Raw genomic sequence first — 23,307 nt, 5'->3', positions numbered from 1 at the left:
TGCTTTCTGAACCAACCAATTTACAGTTTATCATTGACATATACTTCATGATCTGCCATCATCATCATCAGGCCCTGTGCTTACTCCATCCACATTGATGCTGCTTATTTGCCAGTCACATTCTTCCATCCCTATCGAATGCTAAACCCTCCATCACTTTCATTGTGCAATTGTTCATGTCCCCTTATATGTACCCTATTTTCCTCAACAACACTGATGTAGAGCATTATCGACCCAGATCCACACAGCCTGACCCAGGCAGAGGACCGGACCTGCACAATGGGATCGAGGATCGGACCCACGTCGTGGATCCGATCCATATCACGGTACCAAGACGCAGGGATGATGTACCCCTACGTACCTACTCCAGACGAGCACAGGTCCAGACATCACAGATCCAACAACAGCATGAAGACGACGCAGGTCACGACTCAGGTCCAAGACTGGACCCGAGACTCGGGTCCACTAGCAATCTTTAAAAACCCTATTCTAAGGTTGCGTGGGGCAGAGAATCTGGAACATTGCAGCATCCTTCTATTTTTTTCTGTCAGCAGTTTTTCTTTTGGCTTTTACTCCTTTCTACTGTTTGTCTTTATTTCGTTTATGTTCGTCCTATTGTTCGATTGAGATTCATATTGAAATAAAAGCAAGTGCCATTGTTTTCGGTGGACATTCTTTTTATTTTCTGCACATCGCACTATCGTGAGAGTTGTGTCATCGTCTTCCACCACCAAGTGCACCGAAGTTGATTCCCTCGCTGCATCAAAGTGGTATTAGAGCACCAGCCCTTCTCCTTCGTCAACGGCATGGCGCAAGAAGCGAGGAACGATCCTACAAGCGGGAAAGAGTGAGAGTAAACCGGCAACGAGGACCCGATGATGCAGATGATTGATATGGTAACAAAGATCCAGGGAAATTTGCTATGCGTAAGCAAGGATGTAGCCGACTTGTCAAAACGTATGGACGGGATCGAAGGTCGGCTCGTCGTCCTTGAGTCCCTGGTGGAGCAACGCGCTACGTCAATGCAAAGAACAAGAGTAGAGCTGGATGACGGCGCAACTGATCGTGTGAATGCAATACGCGCGAAAACAGTCCAGCCGACGCACCCTCAGTCTGTCTGCACCACCATCTCGCAACTGGTAACCCCTCTCTATCCAGGTTCGGTAGCGGCTGCGACTCACACAGTCGGTACCCTCCAGCTGAACCAGGAGATCACAACAAGACACCCCCACATCGTGGGTGCGTTACCGCCTTGCCCTCGAGCCACGGGGGCTGCTGCATCGCAGGTTGGATGGGGTCTGCAAGACCCCAGCGTCACGCTGGGTCCAGCCGCAGGCCTGGGTTCGTGATCTCGAGCCACAGTGGCTGCGTCGCAAGCTGGGCCGGGTCTGCAGGACCCCAGCATCACGTTGGGTCTTGTCGTAGGCCTGGGTTCGTCAGCTCGACCTGGGAAGGACCCCCCTTTCCCTCCTGAGCCCGTGCGTGGAGGCCTCGTGGTAGCATGCCCGCGAGCGGGAGCGATGGGACCCCTGTCGATGGGTCCGAACCCAAGAGGGTCCGGACTGGACTTTGTGACAGCGGGACCCAGACCCGGATCTTGGGGACCATCCTTTGGGTCCCAAGGAGCGGGTCTGAGTCTCGAAGCCCCATACCCGACTTACCTAGTTGGGTTCGGTTCGCGGTTTGCCTCGAATCAGACCCAACCCACTACTTTTGAGCCCCAAAGCAGATCCAATATCGATCCAAACCTATATCGGACCCAGGCGGAGCTCCAGTTTGAATTTGAGCCGGGTCAAAACCAAACCCATCTTGTTATGGATCAAAGATCGAGATCAAACCAGGCCTTCTTACACCACAACTCGATCCATGATCCTACCTATCCCATTCTGAGTCCGACGAATAGCTTAGGTCATGACCCGATTCAGATCCAATTGGGTGAATCATCCCAGTATTGTACCAACCAAACCCAATACCCATACCAAACCCAATCTGTTAACTCATCCCCGATCCAGAACCCAGTACCATACCCGACCCACTACCTCTACCCTAACCCAACCCATAACCCAAACCCATATTATCCCGTTTGATGCAGTCCACGTCGGAGGAGGAATGAAAACAGAAGCCCACCGTGAATCAGTGTGGCCCAAAATCTTTATTATTCTCAATAAGTTTCAATAATCAATGTGAAAACAACCAATAGTAAATGAATGAAGAAAACAGAATGCAGGTAACAAAAGTAAAGCAAAAGAAACAAAGAAGTGACGGCTGAAGCTTTTCAAAACAGTCTCCCCTACGCAACCCTAGGAGTGGGCCTTTTAAAGGCTATTTACTGGACCCGGGTCGCGGGTCCAGACTTGGATCTGAACCGCGATCCAGGTCAGCTTCCATCTGTTGCTGGTTCTGTGATGTGCGAACTCCACCACACCTGGAGTAGGTGCGCAGGGGTACCTCCCTGCGTCGCGGCTCCGTACCTGCAAGGGGGTCATGCACGTGAAGCCAGTCATCTGCCCTTTGTGGCGGATTGGGTGGCACGATGGGCCCAATCGACTCCTGCCCTGCATCATTCTCCACTGGTTGGGAAGAAGTCGACTCTGACGACTTGTTGTTGCCACAATAAGCGTATAGATCAGCCACGTTGAAAATAGGGGAAATATGCCAATCATCGGGGAGCTCAAGGAGGTAGGCATTCAAACCCAATCGCCGAAGGATCCTAAAAGGGCCATACTTCTTAGGACTTAATTTGCTATAGGTGCCTACAGGAAAACGCTCTGGACGCAGTACACCCAGACGAGTTAACCGACCTGAAACTGGACATCACGACGACCCTGATCTACGAAAGCTTTGTAGGCCTCGTAGCTTTCGACAAGTTTGGCATGGACTTGTCTGTGAATGTCAGGCATATATTCGACGACATCAAAAGCATCCGGAGCTGGAGCTGGAAGATCTGACACAAGGGCTAGGTCAACGACATGGGTGGGTGACCGACCATACACCACTTGGAACGGAGATTTACTGACATTTTCCCCTACTAGGCTCCGTAACAAATTTCCTAAGGTGCGGTTCACGACTTCGGTTTGGCCATCGGTCTGGGGGTGATACGTGTTAAAACATATGTAATAATACCATAATACCCGATAGGGGTATTATGGTCATTTCACAAAGTACCCCATAGGGGTACTTATTTTGTTTCTCTTATTTCACTATTTTTTATTTTTATTTTTATTTTTCAATTTGTATTTTTTGGATACCGAAAAGGGGCCCCACAATGGAGTCGTTGGGGCCCCCAACGGTCACATATGTGACCGTTGGGGGCTCCCAACGACTCTATTGGGAGCCCCTTTGGTCTCCTTTTCTTATAAATAGGGGGAACCCCCCATGTATGTTGTATTGCTCTTGAGAGCTCCTCTTCAATAATAGTGATATTATTTTTCATGTGTGTAGCCTTTTTATAAGGCCCTTTGTATATCCCTTAGTGGATTATCTCTCTTATGCTTGTTGCACTTGTCCGTGTGGGACATAGTGAATGCTTTAGCATTCTTGGTTTCTTCCGCTTATTTCATTACATGGTATAAGAGCCATAAGATCTACTAAAGGTAAAATCTTGTCTCTCTCTACTTCCTTTCTTTCTCACATCTTCATTGTGTAGCAATGGAAGTCAAGATCGATCTATCATTCAAACTCAATGGAAAAAATTACATGATGTGGGCATCCGCAATGGAAAATAATCTCAAAGGCAAGAAGCTTTGGGGTTATGTAATGGGAACCGTTCCGGAACCCCAACTTAAGCTCACAGAGATGGAAGGAGATCAAGAGAAAGCACTTGAAGGCGATGCTCGTCTCAAGGCCATTGAAGATTATAATCATCAAATGGAAGATTGGGTGAGCAACCATGCAAAAATCCTAGCATGGTTCATGAATAATGTTGAACTTAAGGTATGTGCAAATGTTGCAAAATTCCGCCGGGCAAATGAAGCTTGGTTTTTTATGAAGGGTATGTTTACCCAAAAGGATCTTGCAAGAGCTTATTTCTTGCAAGAAAAAGTAAGAACCACAAAACAAGGTGACATGAGCATACAAGATTACTATAGTGCTCTAAATCCTTTGTGGGATGAATTGGCTCTTTTAGAGCCTAAATGGGTATCTATGGAGGATGTGGTTCTAAGACAAAAACAAATGGAACAAGATAGATTGTTTCAATTTTTATTTGGGCTTCGTCCCGAATTTGAACAAGTGAGATCCTCACTTCTCCATAGATCCACGTTTCCTCCCTTAGAAGAAGCTATTGCCGAGATTACTCAAGAAGAGACTAGGCATAGCATGGGTAAAAGCATAGAAGAAGTTCTTGCCGTATCTAAACCCGACAATCATGTTAAAACATACAAACCACCTCATTTTGGTAAGCAAGGGAGTGGTGGAAGAAAAATGATTATATGTCACCATTGTTATGAGCCGGGACATATTAAACCCGTTTGCCCAAAGCTAAATGGGGCATTCAAGCCAAAGGTGGCTTCCGTTGAAGAATCCACCACCAAAGAAGATGACGGCAAGAACGGGGATCTCAAAGATACTCTTGGACAAATCTCCTTGGCTCTTCAACAAATTTTAAAGGTCACTTCTTCCACCTCCGGTGCCGCCATTGCCTCATCATCACCTCCCGGTACGTACTCTTGGATTTTAGATTCCGGAGCTTCTTTTCACATGACCCCTCATGAAAATGCATTAACCAATGTGCACACCAATTCAAAAATGTCTTGTGTCTCTACGGCCGATGGAACTTTTCTCAAAATAAATGGTGTTGGAACTCTTGATTCTAAAAATGTTCAAAATTTCCTTGTTCCAAAAGTTAGAATAGTTTCAAAATTAAATCTTAACCTCTTTTCCGTTTCTCAAATAGCCGACCATGGATGTGAAATATCTTTCTCATCTCAAGGGTGCTTTGTGCAGGATCTCCGGTCCGGGAAGCGGATTGGGCAAGGCCATAGGAAGGGAGACCTTTATTTTATGGATAATTTAATGCTTCCAAATACCTCATTTTGTACTTATGTCCAAGACAAAAATATTGAAACTTGGCATAAAAGGCTTGGACATCCAAGTTACTCTAAAATGTATCTTTTTCCTTTTGGACACAAGTTTTGTAAAGAAAAAGATATCAATTGCAAAGATTGCATTTTTGGCAAAATGAAGTCTACTCCTTTTCCTATTAGATCCTTTGTGACAACAAGACCTTTTGAATTGGTGCATTCCGATGTTTGGGGGCCATCTCCGATTCTATCTAAAGGTGGTTATTCATATTATGTTACTTTTATTGATGATTATACTAGATATGTATGGATTTATTTTCTTAACTTTAAATCGGAAGTTTTTAACTTCTTTAAAGAATTCCATGCAAAAATTCAAAATCAATTTCAAAGTCAAATATCCATTCTTAGATCCGATTCGGGTGGAGAGTACTTATCAAATGATTTTCAATCATATCTAAAACAACATGGCATTTGTCATAAAAAATCTTGCCCAATAACTCCTCAACAAAACGGTCTAGCGGAAAGAAAACATAGGCATATTTTGGAAACCACTAGATTCTTACTCATTTCTAAAAAAATTCCTAAATTTTTTTGGCCCGAAGCCGTGTTAACCTCCACCTATTTAATCAATAGGATGCCATCTTCAAAATTGAATAATATCTCTCCTTATGAAAAACTTTTTAATATGACACCCGACTACAATCGTCTTCGGATTTTTGGGTGTAAATGCTTTGTTCTTTTAGATAAAAGAGATAAATTGTCACCTAAAGCAATAGAATGTGTATTTTTAGGATACGGTGAAAATCAAAAAGGCTATAGATGCTTTGATCATAAAAACAATAAGTTATTTGTCTCCAAAGATGTAACCTTTTTAGAAGAAGAAAATGGATTTGACATATTTGAAAAATCAAATGAAATTGATTATATGTTTATCAATGATCTTTTAGAAGATTCAAATGATGACTCTTTGAGTCATCCGGAAATTTTAGAAAATACTCATGATTCTCATGATAATGATGTATCACCAACTAATGGTGACAATCTCCAAGTATACACTCGGCGTGAGGAAGCCCAACCTATTAGTGCTTTAGAAAAATTCTTGCGGCTTAATGAACCCCTAGAAGAAACCTCCCTTAGGCGTTCTTCTAGAGAATCAATTCCACCTAATAGGTTTGTCTCATATGAAACTCTTTCACCTAAATATAGAGCTTGTCTAATAGCCTTGCATTCTTACTATGAACCCTCCCATTATAATCAAGCAAAAAGTATACCTCATTGGGTTGAAGCAATGAAAGTTGAACTAGATGCTTTAAATAAAGCTAAAACTTGGGAAATAGTTCACCTTCCTCCAAATAAGAAGGCTATAGGATGTCGATGGGTCTACAAAGTCAAAACAAAAAGTGATGGTTCCCTAGAGCGTTATAAAGCTAGATTAGTTGCTAAGGGATACTCACAAGAATATGGCATCGATTATGAGGAGACTTTTGCTCCCGTGGCTCGCATGACAAGCGTTAGAACTTTAATTGTGGTAGCATCATCTAAGAAATGGCCTATATTCCAATTAGATGTTAAAAATGCCTTTCTTAATGGTCAGTTGAATGAAGAAGTATATATGGACCCTCCGCCGGGAATCAGTGTTAACCAAGGTCAAACCCTTCGGTTATTAAAAGCCTTATATGGTCTTAAACAAGCCCCTAAGGCTTAGTATGATAGATTTAGTGCTATCATGTTACAATTGGGATTTCGCTCATGTTATACTGACACTGCTCTTTTTGTTAAACATGCAGGTAATAGTATCATCATCCTTCTGCTTTATGTTGATGATATGATCATCACTGGCAATGATGAAAGCGGTATTCTTAAAGTTAAAAATATGTTAAAACATAATTTTGATATGTCTGATCTGGGTTTTCTCAGGTACTTTCTTGGTATAGAAGTTGCATACTCTCCTCGAGGGTATATATTGTCACAGATGAAGCTTGCTGCAGACATATGTTTCAAATCTGGGATTTCAGATGATAAAAAGGTGGAGACTCCCGAGGTTATCAATGCTAAACTACGACTGGAGGATGGAGTTCTGCTGGATGATCCTACGCCCTACAGGCAACTCATAGGCTCCCTCACCTATCTGACTATCACCAGGCCCGATATTGCTCATGCTGTGCACTCTGCAAGCCAATTTCAGCATGCTCCTACATCTGTGCATATGAGTGCTGTGCTCCGGATCATTCGATACATTAAAAATACTTTGTCTAAAGGGCTATTCCTATCCTCAATCTCTTCCTTAGATTTACTAGCTTATACTGATGCTGACTGGGGAGGAAACCCAAATGATCGAATCTCAACTACTGGCTTCTGTGTGTTCTTAGGGGATTCGCTAATTGCTTGGAGGTGCAAGAAACAGCATAAAGTCTCATTGTCTTCTACTGAAGCAGAATACAGGGCTATGGCAACTACTACAATGGAGCTGGTGTGGCTTCGAAGTCTTCTTCAAGATATGGGAGTCGAAATTACCGGGGCTTCGAAGCTTTGTTGCGACAACAAAAGTGCCATCTACATTGCCAGCAACCACACTTTCCATGAGAGGACGAAACATATCGAAATGGACTGTCATTATGTACGTGATGAATATCTTCGTGGGACAGTAACACTGCCATATGTCACTTCAGAATATCAACTTGCCGATTTCTTCACCAAAGCCCTGCCTGCTCCTCGCTTCTTGTTCCTCCTTGGCAAACTTTCGGTCATTCCCCCGTAAAGTTTGAGGGGGGTGTTAAAACATATGTAATAATACCATAATACCCGATAGGGGTATTATAGTCATTTCACAAAGTACCCCATAGGGGTACTTATTTTGTTTCTCTTATTTCACTATTTTTTATTTTTCTTTTTATTTTTCAATTTGTATTTTTTGGATACCGAAAAGGGGCCCCACAATGGAGTCGTTGGGGCCCCCAACGGTCACATATGTGACCGTTGGGGGCTCCCAACGACTCTATTGGGAGCCCCTTTGGTCTCCTTTTCTTATAAATAGGGGGAACCCCCCATGTATGTTGTATTGCTCTTGAGAGCTCCTCTTCAATAATAGTGATATTATTTTTCATGTGTGTAGCCTTTTTATAAGGCCCTTTGTATATCCCTTAGTGGATTATCTCTCTTATGCTTGTTGCACTTGTCCGTGTGGGACATAGTGAATGCTTTAGCATTCTTGGTTTCTTCCGCTTATTTCATTACAATACGCACTACTGAACTGAAGCTTAGTCTTCAATAGGGCCCATAACAATTTCCAAAAATGACTCATAAAACGCGTGTCACGATCAGAAGTGATTGTGTGGGGTAGACCATGGAAGTGGGCAACGTCCTTGAAATAATAGGACGCTACTAAAGAGGCATCGGTGGTTCGCTTACACGGGACAAAGATAGCCATTTTGGAAAACCGGTTATCAACGACTAAAATTGAATCAAAACGACGTGGCGTTCTGGGGAGGCCCACGATAAAATCCATGGATACGTGTTCCCACGGCCGTTCAAGAATGGGTAACGGAGTATACAGACCACTATTCCGACAATGACCCTTAGACACATGACATCATTGGATGAACTTGACAACATCTTTGCGCAGTCCAAGTTCGTGTCGCCAGACCATGCCAAGAGAGCCTACAAGGAGTACCTGACCCTCCTGCGTCAAGGCACCCGTACTGTGGCGGAGTACACTGTTGAGTTCCATCGTCTATCCCTGTGAGTGCAGATCGAGGAGACCGCCCGCCAACAGACCACGAGGTATATTTATGGTCTCCGTCCTGCTATTTTTTATGATTTTAGTTGTATCACAGTTGAGTCATTAGATCTGGCAAGCAGTTATGCCATGAATGTGAAAGAAAAGTTGAAAAGGAGGCAGGAATATAGAGTATCCCGCAGTGACCAGTCCAATCGACCCAAGTCAAATTTCCCAACCAGGGGAGCGAGCTTCCCTAAGAAGGAAGACTCAAAGTCCACCCCTAGAGTAAACCCTAGCCAACTTGATCAGTCCGGACTCACATACCATACCAGATCCAAAGCCAAGCCTAGTGAGTCTACCATCAGTTGCTTTAGGTGTTAAGAGTTAGGACATGTCGCGGCCAAGTGCCCCACAACAAGCAAGAATGCCCATTTCATTGAGGGTATTGTTGAGTCAGCGTCTGATAGTGAGACTGAGGGTGAGTCATTGGGTGAAGGAGATGATGAGAGGGAGGTCGTAGAGTTCGACGACAACGTCAAAAATTTGTTGTCTATCTGTCATGTTTTGACCGCACCCCGAGAGTCGACCCCCGCAAAATGGTTGCGGAATAACATTTTTAGAACCCGGTGCAAGTGTGAGGGGCATGCATGTGATGTTATAATTGATACTGGGGCGTGTGAGAATATGGTGTTCGAGAGTGTCGTGTCCACCCTGAACCTGAAAACTGAGAAATTGTCTTAATCATACAAGATGGCATGATTCAAAAGAGATAACGAGGTTTCCCAAAAGAGCGTTGTCTAGTTCGGTTTTCCATGGGAGAGCATTACCATGATGAGGTATGGTGTGATGTAGCCCCTATGAGTGTGTGTCACATTCTTTTAGGACGTCCTTGGCAGTTTGATCGCAAGACTATTCACGATGGCCGTAGGAACACGTACTCATTTATTTTTAAGGGTCATAAAATAATCCTTCTCCCTATCAAGGAGACCGGTTTTTCCACTGTGGATAAGCCTGGGCGAGTTCTCCGGCTCGCGGGCCTATCTTACCAGACTTTCTTGAGCCATTGTTGGGAAGATGGTTATTGCTATGCCCTGGTGGCTAAGCCGTCTATGAGTACGTCGTTGCCAGTTTCCGCGGACATCACGCCCCTTGTTGAGGAGTTTCGCGACATTATGCCAGACGACCTTCCTGATTATCTACCTTCGATGAGGGTGGTGCAGCATGCCATTGATTTTGTCCCGGGGTCAAGTCTCCCTATCCTCCCCGCGTATCGCACGAACCCATCCGAGCATGCCGAGTTGTTGAGGCAGGTTCAGGAGTTACTGCAAAAGGGGTTTATTTGTGAGAGTGTGAGCCCTTGCGTAGTACCCGCCCTGCTGACTCCTAAGAAAGATAGGTCCATGCACATGTGTGTTGACAGTAGAGCGATAAATAACATCATTGGAAAATACCGTTTTCCCATTCCTCGCTTGGATGATATGCTTGATATGTTGGTCGGTGCCTCTATTTTCTCCAAAATTGATTTAAAAAGTGGGTACCACCAAATCTGTATCCGCGAGGGAGATGAGTGAAAAACGACATTTAAGACACGTGATGGATTATATGAGTGGTTAGTCATGCCCTTTGGGTTATCGAATGCCCCGAGTACCTTCGTGAACATGATGACCCAAATATTGCATCCTTGTATAGGGAAGTTTGTCATTGTCTATTTTGATGACATTTTGATTTATAGCTCGTCTTTGTCTGATCATTTGAATCATTTGCGTCAGGTCTTAGAGATTTTAAGGAGGGAAAATGTGTATGTCAATATTAAAAAATGTGAGTTTATGAGGTCAAGTGTTGTTTTTTTGGGTTTTATTGTGTCGTTTGATGGAGTTAAGAAGGATCCCGCCAAAGTCCGTGCGATTGTAGAATGGCCTACCCCAAAGACTATAGGAGAGATCTGTAGTTTCCACGGGTTAGCCACTTTCTACCGTCGTTTTGTGAAAAAATTCAGCACCCTCATGGCCCCTATCACGGAATGCCTAAAGGGTACTAGTTTCCATTGGACGTCTGCTGCGGGAAAGACCTTCACGCTCATCAAAGAAAAAATGACTAGTGCCCCTGTCTTAGGCCTTCCTGATTTTAGCGCAGTTTTTGAGGTTGAGTGTGATGCCTCTAAAGTGAGAATTGGTGCAGTCTTGAGTCAGAACCGCAGGCTCATTGCTTTCTTTAGTGAAAAGCTGACTCAGGTCAGGTGTCATTACTCCATTTATGATGTTGAGTTCTATGCTGTTGTATAAGCCCTTCGTTATTGGAGGCATTATCTCATTTATAAGGAGTTCGTCTTGTACACGGATCATGAGGCGTTGAAGTATCTGAATAGTCAAAAGAAGTCGAGTGCTAGACATGCCAAGTGGGTCTGCTTCTTGCAAGAGTACACCTTCACTATTCGTCATCAGTCTGATACTCTGTACAAGGTAGCTGACGCACTTAGCAGGAAGAATAGCCTTTTGATGACTATGTTTGTGCAGGTCATTGGGTTCGAGCAATGCAAGGAGTTGTACCCGACAGACCCTGATTTCCAGCAGGTCTGGGAAGGGTGCATTTCCCCTGATAGCACAACTGACCCACGGTTCAGCATACATAACAGTTACCTCTTTCGAGGTAATAAGTTATGTGTGTCTGCGTTCTCTCTTAGACTTTAATTGATTTTCGAGTTACATGAAGGGGGACTAGCTGTGCATTTTGGACATGATAAGACATTCGCTCTTTTGGATGAACACTACTTTTGGCCCAAAATGCGCAAAGATGTTGTCAAGTTTGTTCGAAGTTGTCGAGTATGTCAAGTGTCCAAGGGTCAACTTTAGAATAACGGTCTGAATACTTCGTTGCCCATCCTTGAACAGCCTTGGGAACATGTGTCCATGGATTTTATTATGGGTCTTCCCAGAACCTCGCGTCGTTTTGATTCCATCTTAGTTGTGGTTGACCGATTTTCCAAGATGACTATTTTTGTCCTGTGTAAGAGAACCACAGATGCCTCATTAATAGCCTCGTACTACTTCAAAGATGTGGCCAACTTTCATGGTTTGCCCCACACGATCACCTCAGATCGTGACACGCGCTTTATGAGCCATTTTTGGAAATCGTTGTGGGCTTTATTGAAAACCAAACTCCACTTCAGCCGCGCATACCACCCACAAACCGATGGCCAAACCAAAGTCGTGAACCGCACCCTAGGAAACTTGCTAAGGAATCTAGTTGAGGATGTCAAAACATGGGACCTAGTTTTGCTGCAAGCCGAGTTCGCCTATAATAGTTCCATCAATTGGTCTACGGGCAAGTCTCATTTTTAAGTGGTTTATGGTCGGTCACCCACCCATATAGTAGATCTAGCACTTGTATCCAGTCTCCCAGACCCCGCCCCAGACGCATTTGATGTCGTTGGGTACACGCGCGATATCCACAGACAGGTCTGAGCCAAACTTGTTGAAAGTTACGAAGCCTACAGAGCTTTCGTAGACCAAGGTCATCGAGATGTTCAGTTTCAAGTCGGTCAGTTAGTATGGGTTTACCTGCGTCCTGAGCGTTTTCCAGTGGGTACTTATGGCAAGTTGATTCCTAAGAAATATGGCTCTTTCAAGATTCTTCGATGATTGGGTCCGAATGCCTGCCTCCTTGAACTGCCCGAAGATTGGCACATTTCGCCTATCTTCAATGTGTCTGATCTATATGCGTACTGTGGAGATAACAAGTCGTCAATGCCAACTTCTTCCCAATTAGGAGAGAATGATGCAGAGCAGGATCGACCCAGATCCACACAGCCTGACCCAAACAGGGGACCGAACCTGCACTATAGGATCGAAGATCGGACCCACGTCGTGGATCTGACCCATATCACGGTACCAAGACGCAAGGATGATGTACCCCTGCGTACCTATTCCAGACGAGCACAGGTTCGGACGTCATAGATCCAGCAACAACATGAAGACGATGCGGGTCACGACTCGGGTCCAAGACTGGACCCGAGACCCGAGTCCACTATCAGTCTTTAAAAACCCTCTTCTAGGGTTGCGTGGGGCAGAGAATCTGGAACATTGCAGCAGCCTTCTTCTATTTTGTTTCTGTCAGCAGTTTTCCTTTTGGCTTTTACTCTCTACTTTTTGTCTTTATTTCGTTTATGTTCGTCCTATTGTTCGATTGAGATTCATATTGAAATAAAAGCAAGTGCCATTGTTTTCAGTGGACATTCTTCTTATTTTCTGCACATCGCACGACCGTGAGAGTTGTGCCATTGTCTTCCGCCACCAAGTGCACCGAAGCCGATTCGCTCGCTGCATCAAACACAAATGAGGCAATATAGAAAATATGATTTGTGTTAAATATTATTTTTCTATGAATTTATAATGGTTTCTTTTTATTCTGTTTCTTGATGCCATTTCATGTACGTGTCATCCAGAATGGTTACTGATGAATAAATAGAAAGATGTAAAAATATTACCAGTTATGGAAATGTCTAAATTTGCACTTCTTTTTTTCATTTTTTTTTCTTATTTTCAGGTGATGTATTTATTCCTTCCCTAAATATTTCCCTGTACGTTGTGTCGATCTGATAATATGCATGCCAAATTTAAGCAGCAAGCTCTAATGGAGCGTGCTTAGTGAGGCTGTCTATTATGATTGCAATCTGTGAATGCTGAAAACATTGATGATGCAGGTCCCAATGATGTTAAGGTGACAATGGCGACAACTCTAGCTGAGATGGAGTTGACTGATTTTAGTAAGTCAGCTCTTTGTGACGATGGTGTGCTGACACCACTTCTGGATATGATCTCCAATGGAGATGCACAATCACAGAAAGCAGCCATTGAAGTTCTTAGCAATCTCTCAACTTTACCAAGGAATGGGATCCATATGATCAGAGAAAATGCAGTGCGAATGCTTCTGGACCTGTTAGACCTTTCTAAGGCAACATCTTTAAGTTTGAGAGAGCAGGCAGCAGTAACATTTATGAATCTTGCCTTATCGGCTGCTTCACCTGAAACGAGTGGGTCTCCATTTATGTTGTTCCAATCTGACACTGATATCTACAGGCTCTTTGCATTAATTAGCTTGACGAGACCTGATATTCAGCAAAGCATTTTGAGGGCCTTTTATGCTATGTGCCAACTCCCCACAGCAACAGAGATGAGGGCTAAACTAAGAGAGGTGCATATTATCTCTAAATTAGTTTATGTATGGATTTATGCATGTCTCTGCTCCCTATCATACTCCTACTTCAGGAGTAGCAACCATACTCTGTACCCTTTTCTAGGATTTGTTGTTCTAGCTTGGCTTGTGCAATGGGACTGATTGCAGTCATTGTGCCTGCTCTGCATGGTTTTTGCAGGTGGGAGCAATTCAACTACTAGTGCAGCTTTGTGAAAATGGTAATATTGGAGTCCGGGCAAGTGCTGTGCAGCTGTTATTCAGCTTGACCCAAGATTGTGATGGAATCGTTCTGGTTGATCATGTGAGTAGAAGGTCCTTAGAGGCCTTGCTGAGCATTGTAAGAACATCTAACCATGATGAGGAGAAAGCGGCAGCAATGGGTGTTGTAGAAAATCTCCCCATTAACAATACACAGATCACAGATTTGCTTCTTGATTTGGGTGCAATGCCACTGATTGTGGAAATCATTGACTCAGGAAGCCGCCAAGGTTTGTCCCAGAACCATCTGTTACTTGAGAGAGCTGCTGGAGCCCTACGGCGGTTCACATTACCAGTGAACATCAACCTGCAGAAACGAGCAGCTGAAGCTGGTGTGATCTTGATCTTGGTAAGATTATTAAGCTTTGGGACACCACAGGCGAAGCGGCAGGCAGCATTGTCACTTGCTCAATTTTCACAAAATTCAAAGCAGCTGAGCCATCCTGCAGAGAGACAGCCGAGATGCATGTGCTTTTGGGCGCCAACAGAACCTGGTTGCCGGATTCATGGGGGTGTTTGCTCTATTGAGTCAACATTCTGCCTGTTGGAAGCAGATGCAGTAGAGCCACTAGTGCAGGCATTGAGTGTGCAGGAGATGTGTGTGTGTGAGGCTGCACTGCAGTCACTGTCTACACTTGTAGAGGGTGAGCAATTACAAAGTGGAAGCAAAGTGCTTGACGAGAAATCAGCAATTGCTCCAATCATAAATTTAATAAGCATAGGGTGTTGTGGTGAAACTCCTGAGAAAGCACTGTGCGTTATGGAGAGGATTTTCCGGCTTGAAGAGTACAAGAGCAAATTTGGATCATTGGCTCACACTCATCTAGTTGAGATGACACAGAGGGGAGATGGTGTTACTAAATCTTTGGCAGCTAAGGTGCTTGCTCACTTGAATGTGCTGCCCGATCAATCATCTTTCTTTTAATATTTTTAGATCTATAATATTTAAATTATTTGCATCTAATTGTTTTCCTGATTCTTTCCAACTATCAGAAAATAAAATTGCCATTGTACCTTGTACTTATTTGGTATTGAATACATGAAATTCATTGTCTATGTACATGCTTTTTCATATCACGGGCTTTTGTGACTGCTATTCCTGTAATTTTCTGTGGAGAAAAGCCTTATTGGTGACATCTTTGCACCCAAGTTCTGGCTCGAGAGTTTCTCCTTTTCCGAAGGCTGCATCAGTATGTCCTTGCTTATCAGAATACTGGGCATCCTTCGACATGAACACCTTTTGCTGTGGGGCAAGTTGCTAAGGAACAACCATCAAGATCACTGCCCCACCAAGTCAGACTAATGTCTTCCAACCCCAAACACAAATACAGTAACACTCCCATGAAAGCCAACCCAGCATCAAGGGCACCTGAGAGAACATAATTGTTGCGCTGCCACCACTCCCGCCGGTAGCGGTACACCAAGAAGCCAAATATGAAACCAACGATAATCCAACTGGTGTAATTTACAGCGGTGGCTGGTGGCATCATTCCAGTGGCTCCAATAAGCACAGGCATGTTGATGAGTCTAATCCATTCCTTATCAGGATAGGCTTTATGTGCAAACCATACAAGAAGAGGAGCAATTGCACCAGCTAGAAAGAACCAGTTGATAGCCTCATATGTGCCAAGGTCACCAAAGATACGGCGTGGACCAATGAGGCCCCATATGACAGAAGCATCATAAAAGACACGGTCACTAGGGCAGGTCCAAGGGCTGCTAGATGACAGGAGGGATGTGTTGCAGATATTTGTGATAGACTCCAGCAGCCACCATGCTGTGCACAGGTACACGATCCCAGCAATTAATGTTCCCACTATCTGAAAATCATTGTATTAATTGCAAAGTCAGGTTTTGAAGCAATGTAGTCATCTGATGTCCGCTGTATGTGGGATTTGTAGGTGATTTAGTTCTTTTGAGCATACACTGTTATCAGGGTTGAGTCACAACTTGAGCAACTTGCCTGTGGCCTCGAGCTGGTAGGCCAGAGAACATTTTGCCTGACGACCAATCCAATTTTGCCTTGATATGGGTATATAATGACTCGGGACATTATTGTGGCAAGATGAGTAGCATTTGTCACTGGCTACATGCCAAAAAGCTGATAGAGGAGAGATGAGAGGCTGTGTAAAGGCACAGCTCACAATTATCATATGCTGGGCCAGCCAATTCCATCCATGAGAACCAACTTTCCTTGAAAGACATCACTGTATTGGTTTGTCTGCAGCAGCATGACTGGTTCATGCTTAATAAATTCCGCGCACTCGTGGTATGGTAGTCTAGTCATTCTGAACTTTCAGTAGCCTAAATAGATGACATTTGTTGGTTGTTGAGTGGGGACATGCATAGAACGGAAGCTTTGCCATTATTATGGCCCTACAGGCACCTGTTAAGCCATTCCATTTCAATGTGATACCCCATGCCCGGTGGAAACAAAGTCTGACGTTGGGGATAGGAGTCGGACTTTGTTTTCATGGAAGGAGACCAAACACAACACCTCCTTTCATAATATGCAAAGACACCTTAAGGGCGCGTTTGTGTGTCACGGAAAGTGGGTTGTTTTCCACGGAAATGCATCAACAGCCGTGCATTTCCATGGGGCCCACAGTAAGTGACACAAATAACAGAAACCTGCGTTTCTGCGAAAAACCCTCGATGGCATTCCATTTTACATGCTGAAGGTAGGTTTTTCACGAAAACGGTTCCCGGGGGGGGTAGGGGGGTCCAATTCCATTTCCGTGGCAGTGGAATCCATGAAAGGGGGTGCCGCAGCACCCCATTCTGTGACATGCAAACGCCCCCTAAAGGATGAAATGGTAGCACCCATTTTTGTCCAACTGTTTCGGAATGAAAAATTGGAAGCAGACTTTCGTTCGTATGAAGGGTAAATTTTATGGTTATATGAAAGTACAGAGGCGCTTCAGTCCTAGTAGTGAGCCTAGTGGCACTGATCTATTTGTGTTCACTGTTGTTGCAGGCCTTTTCTTTTAAGAGAACCCAATCTTTGCCAAATTTGAACACTAAACTAAGGGATATAATTGACATCAAAGAACTAAACCCATTTATGTAGTTGCGCATGACATTGATGTGGAAAGGCATGATCTGTTAGTATCCCTCCTGGCATGTAGTTATCCAGCTAACTTTGTGCTACTAAACTGCAAACATCCTACTTTGAGGAGTTTATGCAGCTTCTGTATTCGGAGATTTCAATATGAATTTTCTGTATTCTAAGGAGAAGTAAAGGAGAGAGCTTCTCACCTGAGCCATGAACATTGTTACCGGAGGTATCTTCATGTAATGGCCTAACTTGAAGTCTTGCAGAAATGTGAGGGCCTGAGTCATGCTTATGTAGCCATACACCTTGAAACACATATTAGCCACTGGATACCCCGGATAAAGGTAACCAATTATGTACTCTGTTATAATGTTGAGACCTGGTGTCTGTTCTCACGAATCAGAATGTCCGAGTTAGATTCCAATTATGAAACCTTCCAAGAAACCAATGCAAATTGAAGAAGATTTTACCTGGTTGGTAGTTGCAGCGATGATGCCTATGGGGAGAGTGAAGGAAATGGACAGCGCACAAGCCAACAGTACCCCCCACCATGGCAACTGAAGTTGGTCCTTGTAGTACTCACAAGAAAAAATGGTGACTGCCACATTGATCACAAGGATGACTATGAACCACCATTCTGGTACGCGCTTGTACTGCCTCATGAGTCTGGTGTGGATGTCTATCTTCTTCTCTTGGAAGGCCGATTTGCTTAGCTCCCATATTTCCCTGTAACATGGAAGGTGAAGGTTTATGTACATGTCCTGTGCCTTTAACAGCAAAAGGTTTTATAATTTGTATCAAATTCATGTTGGCAGATCTGTCTGGCGGTTTACTAAGAACCAGAATTTCATGGTGGTTATGCTTATCACTCCTTTTTTCGGTGGAATGCAGGTATATGGCATGAGAAGGGAAAAAGAGCTCACCGGCCATGAAAGAGTGCAACATGAACAATGGTTGCGGTTAATGAGGCAAATCCAACACCATATGTCATGGCAAAGAATGTGCTGAGATGGAGGGGCCCCTCCCTTAAATACGCAGCAAGATCCAATTTGAAGTCTGGGGTGATTATGCTGGAAATGTTATAGTCTTGGCCAGAAGCAGTGAAGAGGTCATCTGAGAATATGGGATAGGTCTTGGCCTTGTAGACATTGAGCCAGTAGGCGAGTGGAGTCACAACATACATGACAAGAACAAAACCTGCTGCAACATTGGCAGTAGCAAACCAGGGGCTGGCTAGAGGGCTGCCTAGGTAGGATGAAATTGTAGACCAGTCAATGCCTAGAGCACCAATGCCCAGGCCATACAGGCCTGATCCCAGCTGTTGATAGAGAACAGACTTGGGAAAGATCCAACATAACCAAGAGAGGGAAGTGACCATGGGGAAGAGGTAGCCGGGAATGACGTAGTAAGCGAAACTGCAGATGAAGGCAACAAGGAAGAACTGGTTTCTCGATAATGAGCCCTTTGGTCGCTCTTCTTTCTCATGTAGAGCCCTGCACCAACCAGAAAAACAAATGAGTACTGCAGCAAATGGAGATTTCGTTACAGTAACTCACAAAAACAATGCATCCCAAACACTCCGGTTGTCACATACTCAGTGGAAATAGATTAGTGAATGTGTTCCTGCATGTCTGGAAAATGCGAGAAAACTGTATTTGACAAGCCGGCTCTCGATTGAGTTGGCATCTGCTTACTGAAAACTGATTCCGACTCCTAACTAATTGTGAATTTTACAGGGGTTAACTCGCACCGAGGACAGGATGGAAACTGGAGCAGGCCTATTTGGACTTTGTTGTTCATTTTGAGCTGTATGTTACATGCGCCATGTTAGTGTCCTCCGAATAAGCTTGTGATATAGGCAATTGGAAACACCAGACAATTGAGCTTCATCACCTTTTGCATACTTTGTGAAATCTATGCCTCATCACTAGGGCTGGGAAACGAGGTGAGCCGCTAGTGGCTCGGCTCCTGTTCATCTCATAAAGAGCTCGTTCGAACTTGTGAAATAGGCTCGGTGAGCCAAACATAAGAACCAATGTTGGGCTCTACTCGGCTCATTAATTAATGATAAATGTATTTATACATTTTGTATCATAGTTTGTGTACAAATGCGTCACTCTTTTAATTCATTTTTTTTCATGAATCTATCATCATAGATGTGATCTACGTGTATCGTTTAGTGGAAATTGGCTCTTGGACCGTCCAATTTTCACATGTAGCCATGATTTTGAACGGATTAAAAATCAACTGTCCACAAAGTGCAATATTTTGATGGACCTAAAATCATGTTTTCAGGTCAATAAAACAAGATTCAAATGCCAATTCTTAGTATCTGAACAATGTTGAATCCATCTATGACGTCCAATTTTGTTCAAAACAGCCTACATATAATCTAGAGGTGTTTGTACGTACAAATGTTTCTAGCATGTATACAAGTGTAATGTTTGATACCCTCATGGGTAGGGGACCCTTTAGTAAAAAAATGTCATATTTTTATTTTGTTCAGTTTGTTATTGTACAGGTAACCTTTCAGACGTGATCTACATATTATGTTTAGTAAAAACTGACCTTTTGACCATTTTTTTACATGTCACATTTTACTACAGTTGCAAAATCAATGGCCTACAAAGTACCAAATTATCAAACTTCAAAAAAAATATTTACGTCCAAAAAGTATGATGCAAGGGTCAATTCTTACTATTTTTTTTTAAAAGCAAGCTGGGTTAGGCAGACTCCTACCAATTTCAACACAAGGTGACGTGCACTAGCTGCTCCTACAGGACATGCGGAGCCCCGTTGGTCAATTCTTACTATTTTGATCATGCTGAACACATCCATGATGTCAGATTTGGTTAAAACCTCTTATGAGTTTCAACTAGGGTTTTTTTAATTAAGAGGGTAACAAATTTTATATATATATATATATATATATATTAATTTTATTTATAAATTTTGACCGTACAGATGTAATCTATGTACTTGATTTTTTAAGGATCAGCTCTTGAAGCGTTCGATTCCCACACATGGATGCATTTTTATAAGATTCAAAAAATCAACAGTTCAAAATCTTTGTAAAGTTTTAAGGCTCCAAATATCACTTTTTTCATAAAAAAAATACATGATTCAGGTGTGGATTCCTCATAAATCGACCATGCCCAACACATTTATGAGGGTTAGAAATGAAAAAAAAATATAGAAAGTGCAGAAAAACCCATTTAGCACTAATCATTTAGTACCTAACATGTAAGCAGTTACCAATCTCTCTCTCTCTCTCTCTCTCTCTCTCTCTCTCTCTCTCTCTATATATATATATATATATATATATATATATATATATATATATATATATATATATAAAAGACAAATGAATCAATTGTCATGTTTGTATTTACGTCTCCTTCTATTATTTATTAGAATCTGTGACAGCCACAAAATCCAACCGAATTCCGTATTATATGGTGATTGTGATTTACAATCACAGGATTTAAGAATGGATGGGCATTACAAACATGCCTATGCATGTCCTGAAAATGACAAAGAAAATAATGAAAGCTATTCTCCTACTGCGAAGAGGACAGAGGAGTGAGCTGTCATGTTTTTGGGTCCATGAGGCCTTAAATTATTGATGCGTATTAGAATCTACGCTGGCCATAGAATCTAATCAAGATCCATGTCCATACGCAACTAATGTAAAAGCAAACAAGGTGATCTGCCAAACTCGTCGGTATCATATCATCTACACCGTGTTGCATCCATCTCTTCCGTTGATTGTGTATACAGCAGGGCCTGCCCTCATCAGCTGCCTTTTCCCTTGTTGCCCTTGATTGGCAGGATGAATGGTGATGATGCCATAACACTGATTAGCAACAAGAGCAGGACTATGCTTGTACAAATTCCACCTATAGAGATTAGTAGAGTAAAAAGTACTCCGGCGAGCGAGTGGATGCCACGTATCTTTCCCTTCCATGCGTGGCATCCAGTGATTGGACCGAGTACCTTGCAAAGTACCTTGTTTGATCTCGCTAGATCTAATCTACCACCTATACAAGAGCTTGACTGGCCGGTAACTGGTAGGCCAAACAGCTTGCTGATCTATGATCCCTTGACCTTGGCCATCCAAATGAAGTTTGACATACAGTTTAGAAAAAAAATAAAAGACGAATCTCTTGTGGCCTCCCTATTCAACCTCTCACCTACACAATCTTTCTTCTCAATTAATGAGAGAAAGCATGGTCTTGCCAGAAAAACAGATCTACTATTCATATGCTGCCACGTTGAAGGCTCTGTCAAACAACTGTGGAGATTTTTACGTAGAGACCTACGTTTGGTCTATAATTTCAAAAGAGACTTCATTTTCTGAATTTTGTGATACTGACCTAAGTGTTTCTAACAATTGTCAGATAAGGACATGCTTGACCTGTGATTACTATGGACCACGTAACTAGAGTTAAATGTTTTAAAATAACAATGAGACCCTTTAGCTCTTCTTTTTCTCTATTGTCACATCATGTATAAGACATCATGAGCTTTTGATAAAAAGCTAAAATAAGAAGTGTTCAAAACTTCAAAAGTTTTCCACTGTTTTTTTTGAGGGAGGGTAACCCAACCCCTCTTATTTGACTGTTTTTGAGAAGCTAGGTCTGTGTTTGGGATTTATGAATACCACATGAAAAGAGATGACTTACCCAAAAAGCGACACCTGAACCAGATTCGCCGGCCACCACATGGACGCCGGCTCCACCAGATACCGCCGGAATATTCCCGCCCACCCGAACCCCAATATCTGAATTTCCTCACCACAATGAATAAGAGAGAGAGAGAGAGAGAGAGTTTAGTTTTTTCTTTGTTAACGAGCAGTATACCGACCTGGGTGGTGAAGACGACGAGGAAGGAGACGAAGAAGCTGATGTGCTTCATGTAGAAGGCCTTGATGACGGTGACGACGTGGATGGCGTAGACGGTGCCGGCACCGCAGTTGGCGAAGATGGTGATGAGGACGTGCTCCTTGATGTTGAAGGGCCCCGGGTTGAGCGTGAACTCGAAGGGCTTCCCCTTGAAGAAGACGCGGTCGGGCAGGGTCCTGGCCATCAGGTGGCCCAGCGGCACCACCGCGATCTGCGCAGACACCGAAGAAATCGACAGAGGCTCCGTCCTGTACCAGAAGAACTGGTTTAGAAACGACAGCAACACGCACGACAACGTCCCCAGGAACCACATCCTGAACGTCATCACCGGTAGGCTCGGGTCGTCCGTCACCGGTACCGTCAGCGCCACCTGCTCCACCGGAGAATTCTCCTCCTCCGCCTCTATCTGATCTTCTTGTTCCTCTTCTTCCCTACGATTGATCGAAGATGAAGTGGTCTTCTGCGTTCCCACTGCATCATCACATACAATCATAGAGAGACAATCAGAGAGAGAGAGAGAGAGACAATCAGAGAGAGAGGGAGAGAGAGTGCTTACGGAGAGGTGTGGTGTCCATTTTTTTGGTTTGATGGGTAGTTTCGATCTCGATGGAGTCTGTATCGCATAAGAGAAATCGATGGTGGTCCTTCTTCTCCTTCTCCTCCTCTTGTTTTTTGGCTGTATTTCTTTATCGTTCCGATGATTATTTGGAGTAATGCAGAAGAGAAATGGATGGTGGTTCTTCTTCTTCTTCTGTTCTCCTTCTACCTTCTCATTTGTTTTTCATTGAATTTTTTTTTCGACGATTATTCTGGGCACTATCTTCGTTTTTGCAAGTGGGGACTCCTGCATGTGGTTGTCTAAAAATATCCACAATTAGTGAATGTGGCTACCAACCAGTCTCTCTCTCTCTCTCTCTCTCTCTCTCTCTCTCTCTCTCTCTCTCTCTCTAAGCTAACAACATCTACAGATTGAACCAACGAAGGGTTAGGTCAGACCTTGCAGCCACCTGCAGGTCTTAATTTTCTCTACCGACCAGAGGAAGGATGAGTTCTACTTCACCAATAATAAAGTTTGCTTGAGATAGGATACGAGCCTATGAGCAAGCTTAGCCACTTAATCAAAAGTATGGAATATATATAGGCTCAGTCCAGCCTAGG

At 43.4% G+C, this 23,307-nt stretch overlaps 2 protein-coding genes across 2 annotated transcripts in view; one reads left to right on the top strand and one right to left on the bottom strand.

The window, feature by feature from the left end:
- The window catches only part of LOC149833082 (U-box domain-containing protein 44-like), a 23,990-nt gene extending 8,748 nt beyond the window's left edge, over positions 1 to 15,242 (top strand). Inside the window, exons 4-5 of the mRNA XM_090014891.1 lie at positions 13,439 to 13,929; positions 14,111 to 15,242. Of these exons, the coding sequence (XP_089871017.1) occupies positions 13,439 to 13,929; positions 14,111 to 15,115 (1,496 nt within the window). The 3' untranslated portion in view covers positions 15,116 to 15,242. The remainder of the gene's footprint in view (positions 1 to 13,438; positions 13,930 to 14,110) is intronic.
- LOC149833081 (oligopeptide transporter 7-like) lies at positions 15,178 to 23,307 on the bottom strand. The gene is made up of 7 exons (XM_090014892.1): positions 22,706 to 23,307; positions 22,112 to 22,620; positions 21,931 to 22,028; positions 18,169 to 18,738; positions 17,716 to 17,971; positions 17,449 to 17,631; positions 15,178 to 16,010 (listed from the first exon to the last, which is right to left on the bottom strand). The coding sequence occupies exons 1-7, from the start codon at positions 22,722 to 22,724 to the stop codon at positions 15,396 to 15,398; spliced, it is 2,250 nt and encodes a 749-aa protein (XP_089871018.1). The 5' UTR covers positions 22,725 to 23,307; the 3' UTR covers positions 15,178 to 15,395.

The sequence above is a fragment of the Nuphar pumila genome, chromosome 7, assembly GCF_984573655.1.
Source record: "Nuphar pumila chromosome 7, dmNupPumi1.hap1.1, whole genome shotgun sequence".
Taxonomy (NCBI): domain Eukaryota; kingdom Viridiplantae; phylum Streptophyta; class Magnoliopsida; order Nymphaeales; family Nymphaeaceae; genus Nuphar; species Nuphar pumila.
The sequence above is the reverse complement of the archived record's forward strand: the minus strand, read 5'-3'. Positions and strand labels throughout refer to the sequence as shown.